Consider the following 19,185-nt stretch of genomic DNA (forward strand, 5'->3'; position numbering starts at 1 on the left):
AAATATAAACAAATATTCGATTTCCCAAACAACAGCAAATTGTAATACAATTAATTGCATTTCGGACTGCTCGATTTTCCAATACCAAAAAAAAAAAAGTTTCTTAATATTTAAATACGCGATCCCCAAAATTAACAATCGTCATATAAAATAATAATTATTAAGTGAAGGCCACGGCTAGGCTGGGCTGGGCTGGGCTGGGCTATTATGCGGACTTTGAACAGCCTCCGTGTGTCACTGTGCTTGACACGTGTCATACATATTCTCCTCTTTACCCCTCGCTAACCACCGTCGCCTCCACGGCTCCACCCTTCCTCCCCACTCTATCGTCAACGGCCTCCAAGAAACCCTCGTCCCCTTCCTCCGACGCTTCTTGTTCTTATTATACTTCTCAAGAGTAAGGTATCGATCTTATTTCGTGGACTTTGATCCAATTTTCCAATACCTTCGTTGTCTAATCCATATCTCGCTATGTGGAACTAGGATAGAGAGAGAGAGAGAGAATTTGAGAAATTTTGGTCGACTAAATGTAGAGTCGCTGATTTGGAGTCTGTAGGTATAAATCGTGATGAAAATCGTGATTAATCTTGGTTACTTTTGACCAATTGCACAGATGATGTATGATCTTATTTACTAAATTCTACTAGTTTTTTGGGCATAATTTTGTATAGTTTTTACGTAATCGAGAAGACCTTACCCAATTTTATGGGGTTAAACTTTCAATTGACTTATTGATACGGTAAGGAAGAGCTTAATAGAGCCACCTTGGTTGTTGCTGGCACATTGACCAAGGTTCAAGGTAGTTCTAGGTTATTAAATTTGGAAGGAAATCTTTATGGTTTCCTGCAGTTGTTGTTTGATGAATAATCTACCGTGCCATGCCCCTTGAGTTGTTTCGTACTGATGTAAAGCCAATTTCTGGAAGATTGGAGCAGATGGCTGGTAAAATGAGCTAAATTTTGTTATATATGTTCTGGCGATGTTTGGCATTCTTCTGTTGTGCGTGATGGCTTGTAATGAATAAATTGATTATTATTGATACCGTATGGTATAATTGTGTCCCTTTCTCTCATTCCTGATGAATTGAATTGTTGGTACTACTGCTTTCTAATGTTTTAATTGTCATAACTTTCAGGTCTTCAATATCAGTCAATTGTTATGTCGGTCTTCCGAGCTTTCTGGAACAGCCCGGTCGGCCCAAAAACAACTCACTTTTGGGGACCGATTGCTAATTGGGGCTTTGTTGTTGCTGTATGTCCTAAATTCTCCTTTTGGTATCTTGTTAATCTTTTAGAGATAACTTGTTTCTGCCTAGATTAGAAGACCTTTTTCTCAGTGGTTGCTTTATTGAGAAACAATTATAGCTAATGCCAAAAAACATTTCTTTGGTAACTTCACAAGTTTGTGCGGGTGATCAACAACAGATTGATATCTCATTTTTTTAGGAACAAAAAAAATGCCGTCTTATGTTTTCACTGTATTGTTATTTGGTCTTAGCATTGTGGAATGCATGTAAAAGAATGGCTCTTTTTCCCCTTATATATATACTTTCTAATACACCGAGATGAATAGTAGGATCATGAGATATTGAATGTGATAATTAATTTCTTCTGAAAATGTATGTTGCTTCTTTATCTAGTACTTGAATATAATTCTTGTTGAAGTTATGTTAATTGAGATTGCTTTCTCAGGGTTTGGTAGATACTCAGAAACCTCCTGAAATGATATCTGGCAACATGACATCAGGTAAGGGGAATAATTGACTTATAATCTTATGATATTTATACGCTAAATGGTAATGAATCATCCTGAATTTTTTTTCTGTGTTACAGCCATGTGCGTTTATTCCGGACTCTTTATGAGGTTTGCATGGATGGTACAGCCTCGAAACTACCTGCTTCTAGCATGCCATGTGTCTAATGAAACAGTTCAGCTCTATCAGTTATCTCGATGGGCAAGAGCTCAAGGGTAAGGATGCTTTCATTTTAGTTTCCCTCAGGAGCCTTCTAGTTTATTAAGAAAATACCATTTTTACCGAAGTCTTTCATTCAGTCTTTTATATCTTAGTCATTCATTTTCAGTTCATATTACATACTGTTGGAGATCTGTAGGAGGGACAATTAGTATGAGCCGCCTAGGAGCGGCTCATGTTTATCTTGGAACTTGACTCAACATCGATACACCAAATAGTAAGGAGCCAGCTTGAGACTATCCTAGCTCTTTCATGTTGGGAGCAAATAAGCTTGAGGTTAGAAATATAATAGCAAAATATTATGTGCTAGTAGAACTATGATATGAAATAGAAAACCCATTTAGTATCTCTTTATTTGAGAAATACCATGTCATGTGAGGAGGAACATATTTCAGGGATGTTTCTTCGAGTTTGAACAATTGAATGTCATCAATGTTAATGTATATAAGAACCTCAAGACCTCTGTTCTTGACCAACTCTTGTTCATCTTTTAATTAAATCAGCCGGCTTAAGCTTGAGTAAATCATAAACAGTTCGACGTTGAGCTATGCTTAGTTCTTTTGTGTTTAGTTTGTTTACATCACAATAGGTAAGACCATGGTGACAGATTTCAATCTAGTATCAACTAGTTTTGGCCGTATCGGTCGTCTCAATCGAAATTGACTAGAACATATTTTAATAAAAGATTCAAGTCGGATAATTGTCTTCTTTTCGAAATTGACTCGGATTTTTTTTCTCTTATTCATTATGTTTTTTATTAAGTTTTTTTTTTTAGTTTTTAGACTTTATATGTGATTAATTTTTATTTTCTTATTTTTTTCATCTTTTTCTGAAATTTTTCTATTTTTAAATGATAGTTAGAATTTTATGTAATTAAAAAATAGTTTGATCCGATACGGGCGGCTAATATAGCTGATACATATAGTTTTTTTAGGCAACTGATCTCAATCATAATCCTGAATTTCGAAACCTTGGGTAAGACACTATTTTACCCAACTTCTTGTTGTTGAGTAAGTACAATACCTCAATCTCTACTGTCTCAGAACCACTTGGAATTTATACATACATAGCACTGTCAGTCTAAGGGCACTAGAATCCAGATACATAGCACTGTCATTCTGATGGCACCAGCTTTCCTCTTTGTCTTACTGTTAGGAGCTAATATACTGGGTGGTCACAGGATATAGAGTTCTAGATGTATGATGTATCTTCATTATGCTACTCACCACTTAATTCTTTCTATGGTATGTAAAGATCTTTACAATCTGCTAGTATTTTTAAAGAAGTACATATATTTATTAAGTCTAGAAGAATCAGGCTGCTGCATAACAGTGGCTGTTCACTCGAACATTCTTAATATTTTCCGGGTTGATTTGGTAACTCTAATGGATAGACCCTTGTTATGTCTTAGCTCATGTCTACAGGGAAAGGAAGGGGAATAAATGTTCTCAAGATTAAGATTTGTCAACTTCTTAAGTGTGACATTTTTGTTCTGAATCTTTCTACTATTTGTTCTGTTAATTGACAGATTCGCAGCTTTCATGCAGTGAATTAGCAAACAAATATATTTTAGTTCCTTTCTTCAAATTGAGAGATATTTTACACTGATAGTAACTTTTGCAGATACTTGGAGAAGAAGGAGCCTGATGTGCAGCACTAGCGTCTGAAAGCACCTTGTGTCCTTGTGCTATTGAATAAGAGTTGATGGAACTGAAGCTTAATGTTGCTCAGATAGCAATCTGGATATTTTGTAATGCGAAGTTGCTTCTGAACTCCCGTAACCCTATTGTTTCATTTAACATTCTGCTTTCACTTGTATAAGATTATATCTGGTGTTGACCTGGGTATGTGATTTGCTGGAGGAACTTTGAGAAGCCATCCCCTTGGCAATTGATCCTTATAAGTAAACGGTTCATGCATTAAAAGGCATATGTCGATTTTCAGGAAATCTGATTGACTACATTATTATTAGGATAAATGGTGAAACCACTATCAGTATGGGCATATAGAGGCCACAATTCTAATATATACTATAATTACAGTCATATCAACAGTAATGACTGGAGTGTCTGACCTTGTACATATTTTCGATTTTTCTCTTACAAGACTTGTAGATCTTTTGTTGGGGAGTGTCTTTTTCTTTCTTGGAAAATGTCCATGGACAAATGATTCATTAAGAATCAAGTAATGATTAAAGATTGATACACAAATAAAGAAAGTGAGATAGAATAAAATCATGTAATAAGCCTCATTCTTGGCTAAAAGAATGGCTTACCAATAATTAACTTAGTGTATCAATATTTAATTTAAAGAAATACTCAAGCAGAAATAAGCCTCTCTCTTAACCCACTAAGACTTCCCTGCAAAGAAGAAACAACTGCAAGAGACTTGAACTAAAAACACTTCTCAGTAAAGGATCGACATCATATGGCTCTCCTCGGCCAAAATAGACCTAACATGTATAGAGATCGGCCAACCCAATGAAACCATCCAAATAAAACACCGGCAGTTTTAGCTGGCCACCAGAAACACTAATAGTACACCTACTCAACAGCAACTAGCAAGGCAACAGAACTGCATCAAGTCGGTGAGACAACCACCTAGCGACGGCTAAGGTGGATCCACTGCTAGACGGCAGCCTTAACAGAGGAGGCCCAACGAGAGGGGCAGCGCGAGGGGATGGCAACAACCATGAAGGGAGACCAACTAGGTCATAGCCTAGAGCTCTAGCAAGACGGAGGAGGCAGTAACCACCACAACACAGGAGCAACGGCAGAGATGAAGTAGGAGCTAGAGAAAGCAGCAGTAGGAAAAGCCAAAAACTACCATTAGCGGTAATCGAAAAGGAGATGGCTGGGTTAGAGGCTACCTACTGAGAGGAAATAGAATTCTGACGAAGAGGGAGGCGAGAAGAGGACGAGATGAGATCTCAAAAGAGATAGGGCGAGGAGAGGGTAGATCGAGAAACTAGCAAAGTTAGAGATGAAGACGGCTCGGAGTTGGAGAAGGAGGAGGTGACAAGCCTGGCCTAGGCATCTTGGCACTACCACCCACTCACTCAGCAAACCCCTAACCTGACGAGGAAGAGAAAAAAGAGGGAGAGAAAAAAAGAGGGGGAAAAGATTAGCCTCTCCCCTACTCCAACTTGCCGGCTAGAAGAGGGGACGCCAGCGAGAAAACCCCTCACTCAAGGGGGAGAAGATAGCCACCAAGCCCTAACAGAGCACTAGGGCTAGCGCCTATTGCACAGTGTCAGTTCGTATAAACATGCGTGTAGCATATTGTGACTTTGTTTGGTGTGATGTGTTGTTGTCTATGTTGCCATTATCATCCTCCATATCAAACCCTATTCATTAAATACAGGGTAAATTATATATTGAGCAGCACTTAGATTTAATTAGGCTTCATTAAATGAGCTAAAACACTATTTCATGGGTTGCTTACCTTACCATGAGTTGCTTTGTATACTTGGTGGAAGCAACTTCAGACTAGGAAGGAGCTTTCCCTGCACTCGTAAGGTTTGTTGACAAAAGCAACATCCAAACAATCCTGTGGATGTAGAAAGCAGAATGAACCAAATTGTTCTCACCATCAAAATCGATATCATGAACTGAGTTACCAGCTGGAGTGCTTAATGTTCTTCTTTACTCCTTCAACAACTGAGTTACCAGCTCTGATATTTGGACTCTAAAAATTATTTTAACTTTCCTGGATTTTGTTTTATCTTGTGTATTATTGGATTCAATCTCAGCATCAGCCTTTGGGAACCTTAATTTGTGTGACTAAATGCTTATTCTTTCGTCTTTCGGTTATCGTTGTACACCTCACATGTGATTGAATTTTTTTTTTAATTGCAAAATTTGATGCTAATGGGATATGACTATACTTATTAATGTTTTCTTAGGTATAGGTGCTCGCATATTATGTCGTATCATACTTCCCTGGCCGATCTACTGGACTCAAGTTCCTCTTATCAACTCTTATATCTTCTGTACGTACTAAAATGTTTTGGCAGGTGATGCCAGTGCCCATAGATCTTTAGCCCACCCCCCCCCTCAAATTTTCTTCCGGCTGGAGGTGACTGTAACTATGCAATGTGTAATAAAAAGCTAGTAGTGTTTGATTCTTCGTGCTGTGCATCCATACTTTATTTCTCAAGATATATTTCTCATTGTGTTGATTGTTTGGATGTTATCATATTTATCTATGGCTGTAATAAAATCATTCACAGACTATATCGTATATCAGGTTGAATCTTTATACATATGATATTTTAACTATCTACTTCATCTTTGTAGACATTTATTTACGGTTTGTTTAGTAACTAGATATTAGAGGTCGATAAATTGGCAGACTTTAATAAAGTGATTTTTTTAAGAAAAAATTAAAATTTAAAAAAAAGTTGAGCTTTTTTATTTATGTTTTGCAATTAAAAATATTAAAAGTTGAGAAGTTTTTAAAAATAATTACTTTTTTTTTCATTTTTAGCAACAAATAAATCCTTATAGCGCTATAAACATACCTTTGCTTGAATGGTTGCAATTAAAAAAAAAATAGGGAGCGGAGGGATTGCGCCGCCCTCCCCTCCCTGGAGCCGAACGTGAAGACCTCGCAAGCCTGGCTGGTGCAGTTCCCATCGTCGTCGGTGTAGAAGATGGAGACGATCTTGTACTCGCCCGTGGAAGCCACGCGGCCGAACCCAAGGAACGCGCGGGGACGAACGTTGCTGTAATTGGAGTTGGGCAAGAGGGTGAGGCGAAACAGGCTATCGCGAAATATCTGAACCCTTTAAAATGAACGGCGCCCTCGGTGGTAACGGTGGCGGGATCGAGCACCCACGTGCGTTGCAGGGCGTCGATCATGCACACCAGGCTAAGGCGGCTCGGGAATGAGATGAAATCGCCTAGGAAATCAAGATTCGAGATCTCCTTCACCATGGTGTTGTTGCCTGCTCCTCTTAAAGCTTCCTCCATGTCCGAGATCCGGACGTGGAAATTTTTTTTGACGCAGCCTTCGTTCGAGAAGATTACGACGGCAAGGGGGTCGGAACGAGACCTGTGGGACTGGATGAAGAGGGGGTCGGAGATGCGAGCGGAGAAGGCCTTCGAGACGTACCGGAGCTTCCAGAGGACCTTCATTGACAGCCTTGAGAGGATGTTGACGATGACATCGTAAGGGAGGACGAGGTGGACGCCCATACTTCCTGCCGACCCAATCTTCTTCTTCGGCGGCGGTAAGAAGGCGACGACTTCCATCGGCCGAGAAGAAGAAGAAGGTTTCTATATATATATATATATATATATATATATATAGCAGTGATATATAGAATCCAGTGTTTGATTAGGTTTAAACACTATGTCCTATTCGGATAAATGATAGGAAATATATACAGACTTAAACACCATGTCCTATTCGGATAACTTACATTCCAAGAGTGCTGCATGGATCTCCATACCCAATCTAACAAGAAACAGTTCTGCACAAGCTTGAAGAACACCAACAGCAGTGTAAGAATTCATTGCAATATCATCTTTGTGCATTTCTCTAAACAAAATCAATGCCTTCAAGAATTGCCCATTTTGCATACAACTTGTTATTATAGAATTCCATGAGACAACTTGTTATTATATTGGTTTTGGAAGTACAGGCTGAATTGTTATTATTATTTTAAATGTGATGCGAAAAAGTTTTTTTTTTTAAAATATTTGTTTTGGAGGAAAAATAAATGATATATAAAATTAATAGACCAAAATGCTCTTTTGACTTTGACAATAAAATTTAAAAATATTATCATTCTATCAATAATTTTTTTAAAAAAAATTTACCGGCTCATGTGTTTTTAAAATTGCATTAGAAATCTAACATCTGCATGCAATATCCGTCACGCTATAATTGCTTCCAACCCTATAAACAAAATAGTCCTGCATCTCTGGACTCCTAACATTGAAAGATCATGTTGAAATTCAATAACAATTGGAGATACGAATAAAAATCTGACTCAATAGGTCACAAGATTTGATTCGAGATCAGAATGACTATCCGGAAAATGTGTTGGATCTGTAAGAAAAGTTGAAGTCAAATGCAACATCAAGGTTAATCTGGACGCATGGCCATTCTACAGCATATACAGTTTACATCATTTCTTTTTTCCGTGTGTCGTGTGTGACAAAAATATTAGGTCTGTGGTGGAAAGCCCAATGTTAGTTGGCTGGTCATAGCCTCATTGCTGGTAAATGGTAATTGATCATGGGAAACTTATTGAAGATGTCTTGACATCTGGTATTGATCTAAATTTGAATGCCATATTGTAGTGCCACTGTTGCTGAATTGGTTCTGTGGCAAATTGATAACGACAACTTATCAACTAAGACGTTGTCTTTTTATTCACACGCATCTCTAGAATCTACCCCATGAATCATGATAGGGTCTTTTTGAGGACATTAAAAGAGAATGCTTGTTTGCTGTGCACCGATAAGTGGATCCATGGATATACTTAAGTCATTAATAAGCCCAAATCCACCAATGTCCATTCCAAGGCCTTGCCGCCTTAGGAGGCCCAACGAATATTTTTTAAAAGAATAAGCTAGATCCGATACGTTGCACTGATAAAAACCGCAGCCCTTTATGGTGGATAAAGTCTCGGAAATCGCTCTCCTCTTCCCCTGCCCTTCGAGAAGAAGGGGGGAAAAGAGCGGCTTTTTGCTCAAGCCAAGGTACCAATTCATCTACCGTTCAAGCATTTATCTCTATTGGTAGTTTCCTGAAGCAGCTCTTCCTTAATTCCTCTCTATATGGATTTGTAATATTATTTGTGATTCAAAGCTAAGGCGCTTTCTTGGTCGCCTGTATAAGTTATTGCCATGCCTCCCTTCTCCTTGCTATCTATTAATGGTGTAATGGGTCCCCGTGCTTCTTGCTTAACTCCGCCTCTGCGTTTGTTCAGTGGAGTTGAGAGGCAAAAGGATCTTTCCTCTTCCTTTTCTCTCGCTTGTTGTAATTTTCAATATATTTCTCTAGTTGCTTCTTCTCGTAGAATTCAATATAGGTTGCAGTGTGCTAGGTTAGTTATTGCCAAGATTGATAAAAGTGGCAAAGAAGAACATACACAATCGGGGATTCATGGGAAGCCCAATTCGAGAAGGCGGCCGTTCTCTCTTAGGTTGCGGCCGCGGCTTCGGTTGCTTTACTATAGATTGAAACGAGCCTCAATCCAGGAAGTGATTGAAGATGCTCAAATTATGTTGAGGAGGATTGCGAGGAGGATTACTCCGACCACATTGGTTCCTTTTGCAATGGGGCTGCTTTTCTTGATCTTGAGGTATTCATCCAAGAATGCTTCAAAGGAGGTTCCGTATTCAGATCTGGTATTGAATCTTCAAAGAGGACAGGTGGCCGCGATTATTTTTGAAGAGGACTCTCGCCGGATATACTTCAATAAATTTTCTAATGGTGATGATAGTTCAAAGCTGATAGACATTACATCATTGCCGGTGGATGCTAAGAGCATATCAGGATCATCTGACAATGCTAAAACTACAACTGAGAAAAGTAGTTCTACTCCAAAGTGGCAGTACTATGCTAGAAAGATTGACCGTGATGAGAACTTTTTACTTGGCTTGATAAGAGATAGAGGGATCACCTATGGCTCTGCTCCTCAATCCGGACAAAAGTTACTGATGAGCATTATAACAACACTGCTTACTTTGTGGATTTCTTTGGTTCCTCTCATGTGGTTCCTTCAACGACAGCTTTATGCTAGCAATAGCAGTGCAAAGAAGCGCCGCCCAAGTAAACAGATGGTTAGTTTTGATGATGTGGAGGGTGTTGATGCTGCTAAGGAGGAGCTTATGGAGGTGAATTGTCCTTGTCTCTTACTGGCATATCTTGTCTACTTAATTGGGGATTAATTCGACATGTGTAATTTTGTCGAATATGACTATGATGGGTTCCTGCTTTTGTAACTGGAGGTCCACTATAGTGCATGGCAACAGTACTAACAAAAGAATAAAGAGTAAATGGCAACAGTAGTAACAAAAGAATAAAGAGTAAGTGTAATTTAACTATTACAATATTTTGTCCATCAATGATGCTGCAACCTGAATATAAATAATCTCATATCCAGATCCATCAGTGTCTGCCTGCCTGGTTATTTTTACTTTGGATCAGATTAAGGCTTCATTCAGAATCAGCCAAAGCCCATCATATGACTGGTAGTTGAAACAATCATCTGCATCTGTAGAAAACTTGGCCATTTCTCAATCACAATAGCCCAAAAAATTTGACTTCCCTAGTTCTATGCCACTGGATGGCATGACGTAACTTCTTATAATGATAAACAAAGACATTTCTTTTGAACTACAAATCTGCTGTCTGATTGACTGATTTCCAAATATTCCAGTTGCCCAATGTTTCTTTTTAGATGATACTATTCACTCTCTCTTTCTTTCTTTTCTTGCCTTGCAGATAGTAAGTTGCTTACAAGGATCATTGAACTACAAGAAGCTCGGAGCGAAATTACCCAGGGGTGTGCTACTTGTGGGTCCTCCAGGCACTGGAAAGACACTATTAGCTCGTGCAGTAGCTGGCGAAGCTGGAATCCCTTTCTTCTCTGTTTCTGCCAGTGAGTTTGTAGAAGTTTTTGTTGGAAGAGGAGCAGCACGAGTGAGAGACCTATTTAGTGAGGCAAAAGAGTTTGCACCATCAATTATTTTTATTGATGAACTAGATGCGGTAGGAGGAAAGCGTGGTAGAAGCTTTAATGATGAAAGAGATCAAACTTTGAACCAGGCACTATTTTAAGTCTTCAGTCCTACTCTTCTACATTTCCTTTGTAAACTAATTCTTTAAACCTGACCTGTTTTATGTATGTCCAGTTGCTGACAGAAATGGATGGATTTGAATCAGACTTGAAAGTGATTGTTATGGCAGCGACTAATAGGCCGGAAGCATTAGATTCTGCTCTTTGTCGGCCTGGTCGATTTTCAAGAAAAGTGTTTGTTGGAGAGCCTGATCTAGATGGACGAAAAAAAATTCTCGCTGTCCATCTAAGAAAAGTTCCTTTAGAGGAGGAGCCAGAGATAATCTGTAATTTAGTTGCTTCTCTGACCCCAGGATTTGTTGGTGCAGATTTGGCCAACATTGTTAATGAGGCTGCTCTGCTTGCTGCTCGAAGAGGTTAGTTGCAAGGGTTTCAAAAACAGTAATACTAATACATTAAGAAATAGTGGTTTATTGCTACTTCACATCACATTGTTTGTTACCATATATGTGCAAAAGCATGGACTTTTTCTACAAATTCAGTATGAGTACCTTTGAATTATTTGTTTCTTCCTCGCATTCTTTCCTTTAGCCTTCACTGTTAGTCTTCAACTCTTCTTGCTTCACAGATATCATGTTTTATAGGGGAAAGAAAAGGAAACACACAAATTTCTTCCATGCCAACTTTTTTAAGTCTTCATGTTTGGTCTTGATCCTCTATGTTGCTCTCTCCTTCCATTTTATATTCCTCGTAATATTATGTATTCACATTCTTATAAGTTAGCTAATGGATGTGGCACACAGAAACTACACAATTTGGCCTCCTTAAGGAGTAGATAGTCTCCCATTACTTGTTGGTGTCACACGATTTTGTTGTACCAATAATTCAAGGTTAAGTACTAGTGACTTATCTGGTTTGACATGCATTTGTTAGGACAAGTCTCCCACATCTTGAGTTCTCAACTAATATTTCATATGCACGTACTGGGGATTGCATGCAACCTTTACTGTCTTCTCGCTGAAGTACAAGGATTAGGTAATGCAGGAAACAAGAGAGAAAATATTACTTTAATTCAGTAAGAGTATTGTTTGAATGCATCCAAAATTCAAATAGTGCTTTCAATTACTACGTGAATAAAGCTCAACAGAAGAGTAAAAGGTCAATTTTAGGAACCCCAAGATTTCTATGCTAGGCTTCTTATGACTTTGATTTTATAACTCTTAGGTCATCTTCTAGAAGCATCTCGTTATATTTAACCATATAAGGAATCAGATATATGGTAGAATTTAACTTCTTTATTTTGTTTAGCTAGAGACGTCTCCAAATTTTGCCTTTTGCTATTCTCTGTTTAAGTGCATAATTACTTAACATGCTGGTTTCAACTGGCTTCCATTTACCATTCATTATTTGTTGCAATGACTACTGTCCATATAAAATTTAAGCTTTCCGGTTTTCCAGGTGGCAGGACAGTGACCCGAGAAGATATTATGGATGCTATTGAGCGGGAGAAGTTTGGTGTTGATGGCAGGCAATTTTCTCCAAGTGCTGGAAGTAAAGGCCTTGCCAAACTATTTCCTTGGTTTTCTACTTTTACAGGAAGGAATGGAGCAAAAGGAGATGGTTTGCAAGGCCTTATGGGCTACCAGACTTTAAGCTAACAGAAGGCTTGATGAGGTATGCTTTCTATTTTACTATCTTGAATGGCATGTATCTAGGATTATTTCAATTAAATGTCTCAATGCCACTTTGGGTAAAGATTGTTTTAGACAGTGATCATCTTAGATCCCTTTATGAAGCAATAAGTAATATGGCACCTGGCCCTCCTACAAATGGCAGTACCTGACTTTTGAGCTAAAATTGTATAGTGGGTTATCCCACAGCTGTGTTTGCTAGACAATCTACTGAAAATAAGGACATAAGAGAAGAGGGTGATGAACTACAATTTTCTTTTACCAAGATGAAAAGATTAACCCTTTTTTCTCCAATAATCAAGTTTTGCAGAATAATACCATAGATTGGTGTTTTGTGGTACTTAAATAAATAGTCTATGCAACAAGGGATCCTTAGCAGGATTTGTTTACGTGAACAACCATTTAGGTCAAGTTTTATGTACAAAGAGTAGCCTCTTAAACTTCATGTTCTCGTCTGATATCATATTACCTTCTCTCATATTCCAGATATGCTTTTCAACAAACTGCTGGTTTGCTAACTGTTCAGGATATATCTGTTCCTGTATAACAAACATTATCGTTGATGTTTTCTCGCAGGTAAGATTGGATTAACATGAAGGATCTAGTTTTGTGTGATGCAGTGCCTATTCATCACATTATGGGATATTTCACGAAACATGCAGCGCTAATGTGGTCTGCATTTAGGAAAACCTTTCCTCAGAAGAGCAAAGACAGAGATTCAAGTGAGAGCCTTCTTTCCAAGATATGTCAAAAGAGGACAACCAAAGAGTGTTTGGTTACATGTACCGAAGGCCCAATTAGTTAATTGGCTCCAAATCACAGAAATACAAAGCATAATTAGCAATCTATCATGTGGCAAGTTTTCCTTGTCTCGTCCTTCTTGAAGTTTGCCAATTGCATCTTGAAAGTATCTGGTGTCACCATGGAAGTATTAAATATTTTCGTCAAAAATGGTGTGCTTAGCTATCAACTGATTCCATACAGTCCGTGTGCTTCTGTTGTATTCTCAGAGTGCAGAGCTAAATTCTTGAATAAGTCTTTTGACGGGAAACTTCTTGCACAATTAATAGTGGGTTCCTTGGAAGTTACCCACAACATTGTTGATAATATTGTAGAAACATGACAAACTTGGTGATCAATAGCGTATCTTGGTAGTTGTTCTTAAAGTATGACCTCTGATAAACCCTCTCGAGATGTCTACCAATAAGAAGTCAACTTAGACCCAGTCATACCCAATTAGTCTATTGCCCTATCTTGTTCCACAATTTCGTCGTTACATGTTTCAACATAGTTTTCCTTGCATCTTCTTCTATGAAGTTTTCTTCTCTTTTTTTTTTCTCCTTTTCAATGGAGTAATCTAATCCATTCCCTCTCTGAAAGAAAAAAAAATGCAAAAAAAACTCTGCAACACTATATAATAAGCCTAACAAACGCAAACTTAGAGCTCATTGATAGAGACACAGAAGGTGAAGATGTACACAGCCAGGCCACCTTCCAGCTTCAAGAACTCTCATGGAAGACACCCACTTGAAGGGCCTATTTCTCGTCTCGTACTCACCGACGACGGCGGGGAGCCTGACGTCGTAGCTAAATGCTGCTGGGGGTGCTGCAACGTCGAGGCCCCTCTGCGGGATCTTCCATTCCCTCAAGATAGGATGATCACCATCAAATACTCACCACATAGAGGAGAGAGGACGAGGGCCGCAAAGGCGAGTGTCTTCTTTGTTCCGGTTGTAGACCAACTGCCGATGTCTAACCGATATTATGTCGTTGTCGCAAAAGGGAGGAACAAAGGGTGACAACTCCCACTTCTCTCTATTTTTCTCATCTCTACTCTTCTCTAACCTGAATCCGAATATAATAAATTCATCAGTTTTACGTTAAGCGACAGTAAATAAGAATTGCACTGATCAGCAATAAATAACCTTGGTCTCTTACTATGAAGAGTTTTCGCCAGCAATCTTTCGTACAGAGTGCTCTAATACCTGCTCGTCTGCTCCTTTTCTTTGTTATGGTGCCTGCAGGAAAGTCTATGCATGCTCGAAGGATGATACATGTGCATGTTGCTCGTGCGGAGGTGTAGGACAAGAAGAGCCAAGAGCTTTTGATCACCGCAATCTCTACCAACAAATGGAGATCGTTCACGAGGGAGATGGATTCACCGCAAAGTCCATAGCTCCTGACGGCCAACCTCCATTTCTACTAGGAAGCAAATATTGGAAAGCTTATGCTTCAAAACACAAGAACTATCACTTACAAGAGGCTCTAGGCCTCGATGCGCCGATTCGTGCATGTCTGCCGGATTTAAGCTTCCCGATATCGACTCGAGATGCGCCCCGAGTGGCTGTAGGAAAATGGTACTCTCCTTTTATGTTCATCAAAGAAGAATGTGGCTTGCATGACCAAATGAAGCATGGCATGTTCTATGATATAACTCTGGAGCAGTACTGGAAGGAGGTGTATGCATGTGAGAATGCATATTTAGAAGAGAAGTTGGTTGAAGTGAATGCAATTGTTGATAGCAAAATGGCTTTGTTGGATGGTAAAGAAGTGGTAGTAGAGGATAGGAAGAGACACGGGTATGTATGGTTTAAGACCCTTGATGGCAAGAGAGGGATGGGCTTGAGCTTGGCATTGTGGGAGAGGATGGTGTGGGAGCAAAAGAGAGGAGGATGGCTGGGTGATGAAGAGGAGGTGGAGAGGATTGTGAGAGTGGAGAAGTATGGAGGGGAGAATGCTACTTGGAAGAAATTTGCATGCTATGTGTTGATGGAGAGATATGTTATTACGAGGACGGATGGAAGCTTAGCCATAGCTTTTGATTTCAGCCATGTCATCAAGTTGAGATCCAAGTGGGAGTAGAGGTTCATTTATAATTTATATTTTTTTCAACTTCTTCATGGTTTCTTTTTGTGTTCATACAAGTAATTCCATGCATGATAAGAACTAATCACTGGGGTTATAGAAAGGAAAGAGGAATTAAATGGCTGAAAAGATAAAGGAGATTGAAAGAAGGAAAGCAAAATAAAGGGAAAAGTGAAAGGAGTATGTCTGGAACTTCGAAATAATTAACATCTCTTACTGCTCAATAATATCAGCTCACCATTTCAACTATGGACCAGAAATAGTAGCACAAAGCAGTAATTTAGGTGTAAAAGTATTTAGAAAGGAGAAACAGACCGAGCATGAAGGAGTTCTCTTTTGCGAATCAAATGACTAAACTCAAAACAACGTTGAAAACCCCCCAAAAAAAAAAAAAAAAAAAAGAGAGACAACAATGCAAAGAAATATGTTGTTCTTCCTCTTATTTTCATGTTCAGTTGTTACGCATGTTAGGAGTTGCAGATGATGTACTACGTGGTGAAAAGCTAAAACAACATCACAAGCATCTCTTCTCAACTATTAAAGTGTAAAACTTTTAAAATATCATCCCACAGACTTTTAAGAGTTGGTTTATATATTCAAGATAGTTCATGTGATTAAATTACTGTGTTTTTTTTAAGCGAAAAGGAGAGGAGAAGTAAAAGAAGGGTCATCCTAATATGTTAAGTAATGGAAAAATGGTTATCCTAATTTGCTTGCGGAGTTTGATGGAGTTCCAATGCTCAGCATGGAGTAAGCATAAAGAGAAATCCATGCCATTAGCTACGTGACAGATCTCATACATTATTCTCCTGATAGATGCCTTCTAAACAAACTACTACATTACACATACCAAGCTACTGGAGGAAGTGAGGAACACTGAAGGAATCACAGCAAGGAGTTAATACTAACTAGGCTCACGACAAGGATCGAAATTAGGAACATGGCTGCTGACTCATGTAACGAGTTTCATGGAAGCGGGCGATGAAGTCAGAAGCCTTCTTGTCAACATCTGGTTCAGCAAGCCACCATCCCCAGTCTTCGTCACTTGGTCGAATTTTTCTCATGTACTTTGATTCACAATCAACCTCTTCGTCAACAGGGCGCGAGCTCTTGGAGAAGTTGAAGCACAGGCAAAAGAAGGACTTGGCAGATGATCTCCTCCTTCCCATTCCTACCTCCTTTCTTCGGAGTGTTTCCCTATTTATAGAGAAAGAACCACCCTTGAGGAAGCAGTAGGGAATATTCCTGCACTAATTCCGTCCCATTAGAAGCTTAATTGGATGGTAATGTTATGATGATTTGGCTAAAAGTGTTTTGAGGCTAAAAGTGTGGTAAAGCTAGGTACATTAATAAAACCACTCCATAAAGCCAATTGTTTTCTAGGATTCTACTCATGATGTCTGGAAGCTCATACAGTCTTGTCCTTTCTGGAGCACTAACAAGGGTCAAGAATTAAAAGGCTAAGCTTCATGATAAGATGAGCTCATGCATTGTTAAAGTTTGATTAACCTTTTTCGAACTGTCGCAAATGATCATTTATATCAACTAGATTGCATGTTTAATAAGGTCTGACAATCTGATCAGCCCCGTAGTTTGCATCTCATGCAATGCTTCGTGTGGTACTTCCATGTCAGATATACATCATGTTAACTTAAGTAGGAAGAGTAGGAGTGGTTAAAAGATCACCTTCAGGTTTCTCTTTGAATCAGTGCTTTCTACCACTTCTTGTTCGTGGTTGGGTACAGAGTATGTGTTCATTGAAAGCTTCCCCTTCCTTTCAGCACACAGTGCAAACTGTGCAAGCTGTGATCCTTTTAGTTATCTTAAAAGTTGCCCACCAAAAGATTCCTCTATGCGGCAAAATGCAGTCCTACCATTCCAAACTTTGGTTCGCAGAGGATATCAAGACAAGATATTTTCCTGTGTTTCTTATCCACTATTTTATCTCCTCATGGTGTGATCAACACTGCTCGTGAACTTATTAGCTTGTTTGGAATCTTAATCATGAAGTGTCTCTGAAAGTTAGGTGAAGTCCTTTTGCTGTGGGCTCTGAGATTCTTCTGAAGTACAAGTTCTGGCCCATGAGCATGTCTTTTTTCAGCAAGTAAAAGTTAAGAGCTTGTAATAAAGCATGCTACTGAGAGAAGATAATTAATGTACCACATTGCTTTCTAAGGAAGTTAAATTATTCAAATTTTGTACTTTTTTTTGTAAAACCGCATCTTTCTTTGGTTTATAGGTTCCTAAAATACATCAGATCTTTTCATGGGCTAATTCCAAAAGAAATCCTCTTTTCGCTTATAAACCAATGCTATATAATGAACTGACCTCAAACAATATCTGGTCTTGATATTTTAACATGAATGCTTGCTTTGGATTCTTAGACCTTTGGTATGTCAATTCAATCTTTTCAGAGCATATGGATCAATGCATCCTTAAAGCTAAGATAATGACTTCTGCATGTGACTGTCTCTGATCTTTTCCAGTGCAGCTGGATCACACAATTTGAACCATCTGCAGGAATTCTTGCCATTTCTGTGGCATTCTTTAGCTCCAGAAAACTAATTAAAAGTGCAGACTCTGAAAGATTGTTCTGGATCTAATTTATCACGATACCCTCCTGTTAACTACTGTTGCAAATGAATTTATCTACTAATGGACAGATTGGCCTCAGCTTTCTAAAACCTCAGTTTTCAGTATGATCGTAAAAAAGAAAGCAAAAATCAGGACCAGGTGTTAGGATCGGCTAGTAGACGAGCCTAGCTCAAAGACAGGGTAAGGTAAGATTTTAAATTATACTACTGCAAGACGAATCACCTGGTCCTGATTTTTCTCTCTATATAGATTCTTTTTCTATCAATTGCAACGGTAAAATCATCTCTGACAAGTTATGAATTTTACTACGTTGTGCTTCCAAAAGGAGAAAATATCGGTTCTGAGTTGCGTGCCATTAATTCACATTGATGTAATATTGTAATCACAATCCTATTGCAGATTGCATAATAATTTCATGCCAGTTACTTGAGAACAATCTCCTAAACAACAGTTGGAAGTTTTAGTTTTGGTTTTGCATCTAGGCTTGGTTAAAAAATGAAAATTTTCGGTCAGTTTCGCTTCTAGTTTTGTTGTATCGATTTCAGACATCTTTTGATCAATAGTCTTCTTTATCTAATTTTTAAATGCATTACACAAAATCTCAGAACAATTAAGTAATGAGGTTGATATTTAGTTGGGTACAAATTGGATTCCGGTCAAATCTAACTTTAAATTTAAAACATACATTAAAAATATTATTATTATGGTTGTTTCGATTGGATGCTAGTTTCAGGGTAAGCTTTTGGATCGAATTGACCGAAACACAAAAAATTTTGGCGAAACTTCAAACCATGCTCCTAACAAGAGACTAGTCACAATTTGTATAACAAGTTTGATCTGAGGAGCATCAATAACTGCTGCGTTATGCGTCGATAAAAGGAAAAGTGCTTAAAGCGAAGACTAAACGGCTGCAGCTGCATCAATGAAGTTATTTTTCTCTATTAACACCTAATGTGCCAAATAGATAACCCAACCAAAGAATCAACATTCAAGGCTTTCACAAGACTGCAATTTGCAGGAATACAGAAGGAGAAAAAAGAAGCAGTATATTTTATAGCAACCCCTGGTACTGTAAGAATGCCACAATATTATATATTCCAGGTTGCTGGAATTAGTTCAACTTACAGTTCATATGAATTCTCACTCCTTTTATCTCCAATGACTCCTTTTACATTTAGGACTAGAAATTTGCAACATCACAACCTTCTTTCCTCATTTTTTTTTTCTCTCATCAGAATGTTCTCACTTACTTCATACACCAAATCGAGGAAACATGTTGATATACAAATCCTATTTCCTTTTAA

At 38.5% G+C, this 19,185-nt stretch overlaps 3 protein-coding genes and 1 long non-coding RNA gene across 6 annotated transcripts; 3 read left to right on the forward strand and 1 right to left on the reverse strand.

Moving 5' to 3' along the window:
- Positions 1-236: 236 nt before the first annotated feature.
- LOC140785561 (mitochondrial pyruvate carrier 1-like) lies at positions 237-3,920 on the forward strand. Of its 3 annotated transcripts, none has more exons than XM_073133451.1 (5): positions 237-402; positions 1,136-1,251; positions 1,692-1,746; positions 1,833-1,968; positions 3,596-3,920. In XM_073133451.1, the coding sequence occupies exons 2-5, from the start codon at positions 1,159-1,161 to the stop codon at positions 3,630-3,632; spliced, it is 321 nt and encodes a 106-aa protein (XP_072989552.1). In that variant the 5' UTR covers positions 237-402; positions 1,136-1,158; the 3' UTR covers positions 3,633-3,920. The 3 variants fall into 3 exon arrangements, with proteins under 3 accessions (XP_072989552.1, XP_072989554.1, XP_072989555.1); XM_073133453.1 differs by having other exon boundaries at positions 297-397; XM_073133454.1 differs by lacking the exon at positions 3,596-3,920 and having other exon boundaries at positions 299-397; positions 1,833-1,972.
- Positions 3,921-8,582: 4,662 nt separating this feature from the next.
- Positions 8,583-13,587, forward strand: LOC140787175 (probable inactive ATP-dependent zinc metalloprotease FTSHI 3, chloroplastic). The gene is made up of 5 exons (XM_073135961.1): positions 8,583-9,825; positions 10,436-10,759; positions 10,846-11,146; positions 12,189-12,404; positions 12,998-13,587. Exons 1-4 carry the CDS (start codon positions 8,833-8,835, stop codon positions 12,386-12,388), a joined length of 1,818 nt encoding a protein of 605 aa, XP_072992062.1. The 5' UTR covers positions 8,583-8,832; the 3' UTR covers positions 12,389-12,404; positions 12,998-13,587.
- Positions 13,588-13,657: 70 nt separating this feature from the next.
- LOC140787177 (uncharacterized) lies at positions 13,658-14,498 on the reverse strand. The gene is made up of 2 exons (XR_012108765.1): positions 14,360-14,498; positions 13,658-14,266 (listed from the first exon to the last, which is right to left on the reverse strand). It is a non-coding gene; the product is annotated as an uncharacterized lncRNA (long non-coding RNA).
- On the forward strand, positions 13,717-15,313 carry LOC140787176 (uncharacterized). The gene is made up of 2 exons (XM_073135962.1): positions 13,717-14,216; positions 14,446-15,313. Exons 1-2 carry the CDS (start codon positions 13,894-13,896, stop codon positions 15,281-15,283), a joined length of 1,161 nt encoding a protein of 386 aa, XP_072992063.1. The 5' UTR covers positions 13,717-13,893; the 3' UTR covers positions 15,284-15,313.
- Positions 15,314-19,185: the final 3,872 nt, after the last annotated feature.

Source organism: Typha latifolia, chromosome 4, assembly GCF_019914945.1.
Source record: "Typha latifolia isolate L0001 chromosome 4, TyphaL0001v2, whole genome shotgun sequence".
Lineage (NCBI taxonomy): Eukaryota > Viridiplantae > Streptophyta > Magnoliopsida > Poales > Typhaceae > Typha > Typha latifolia.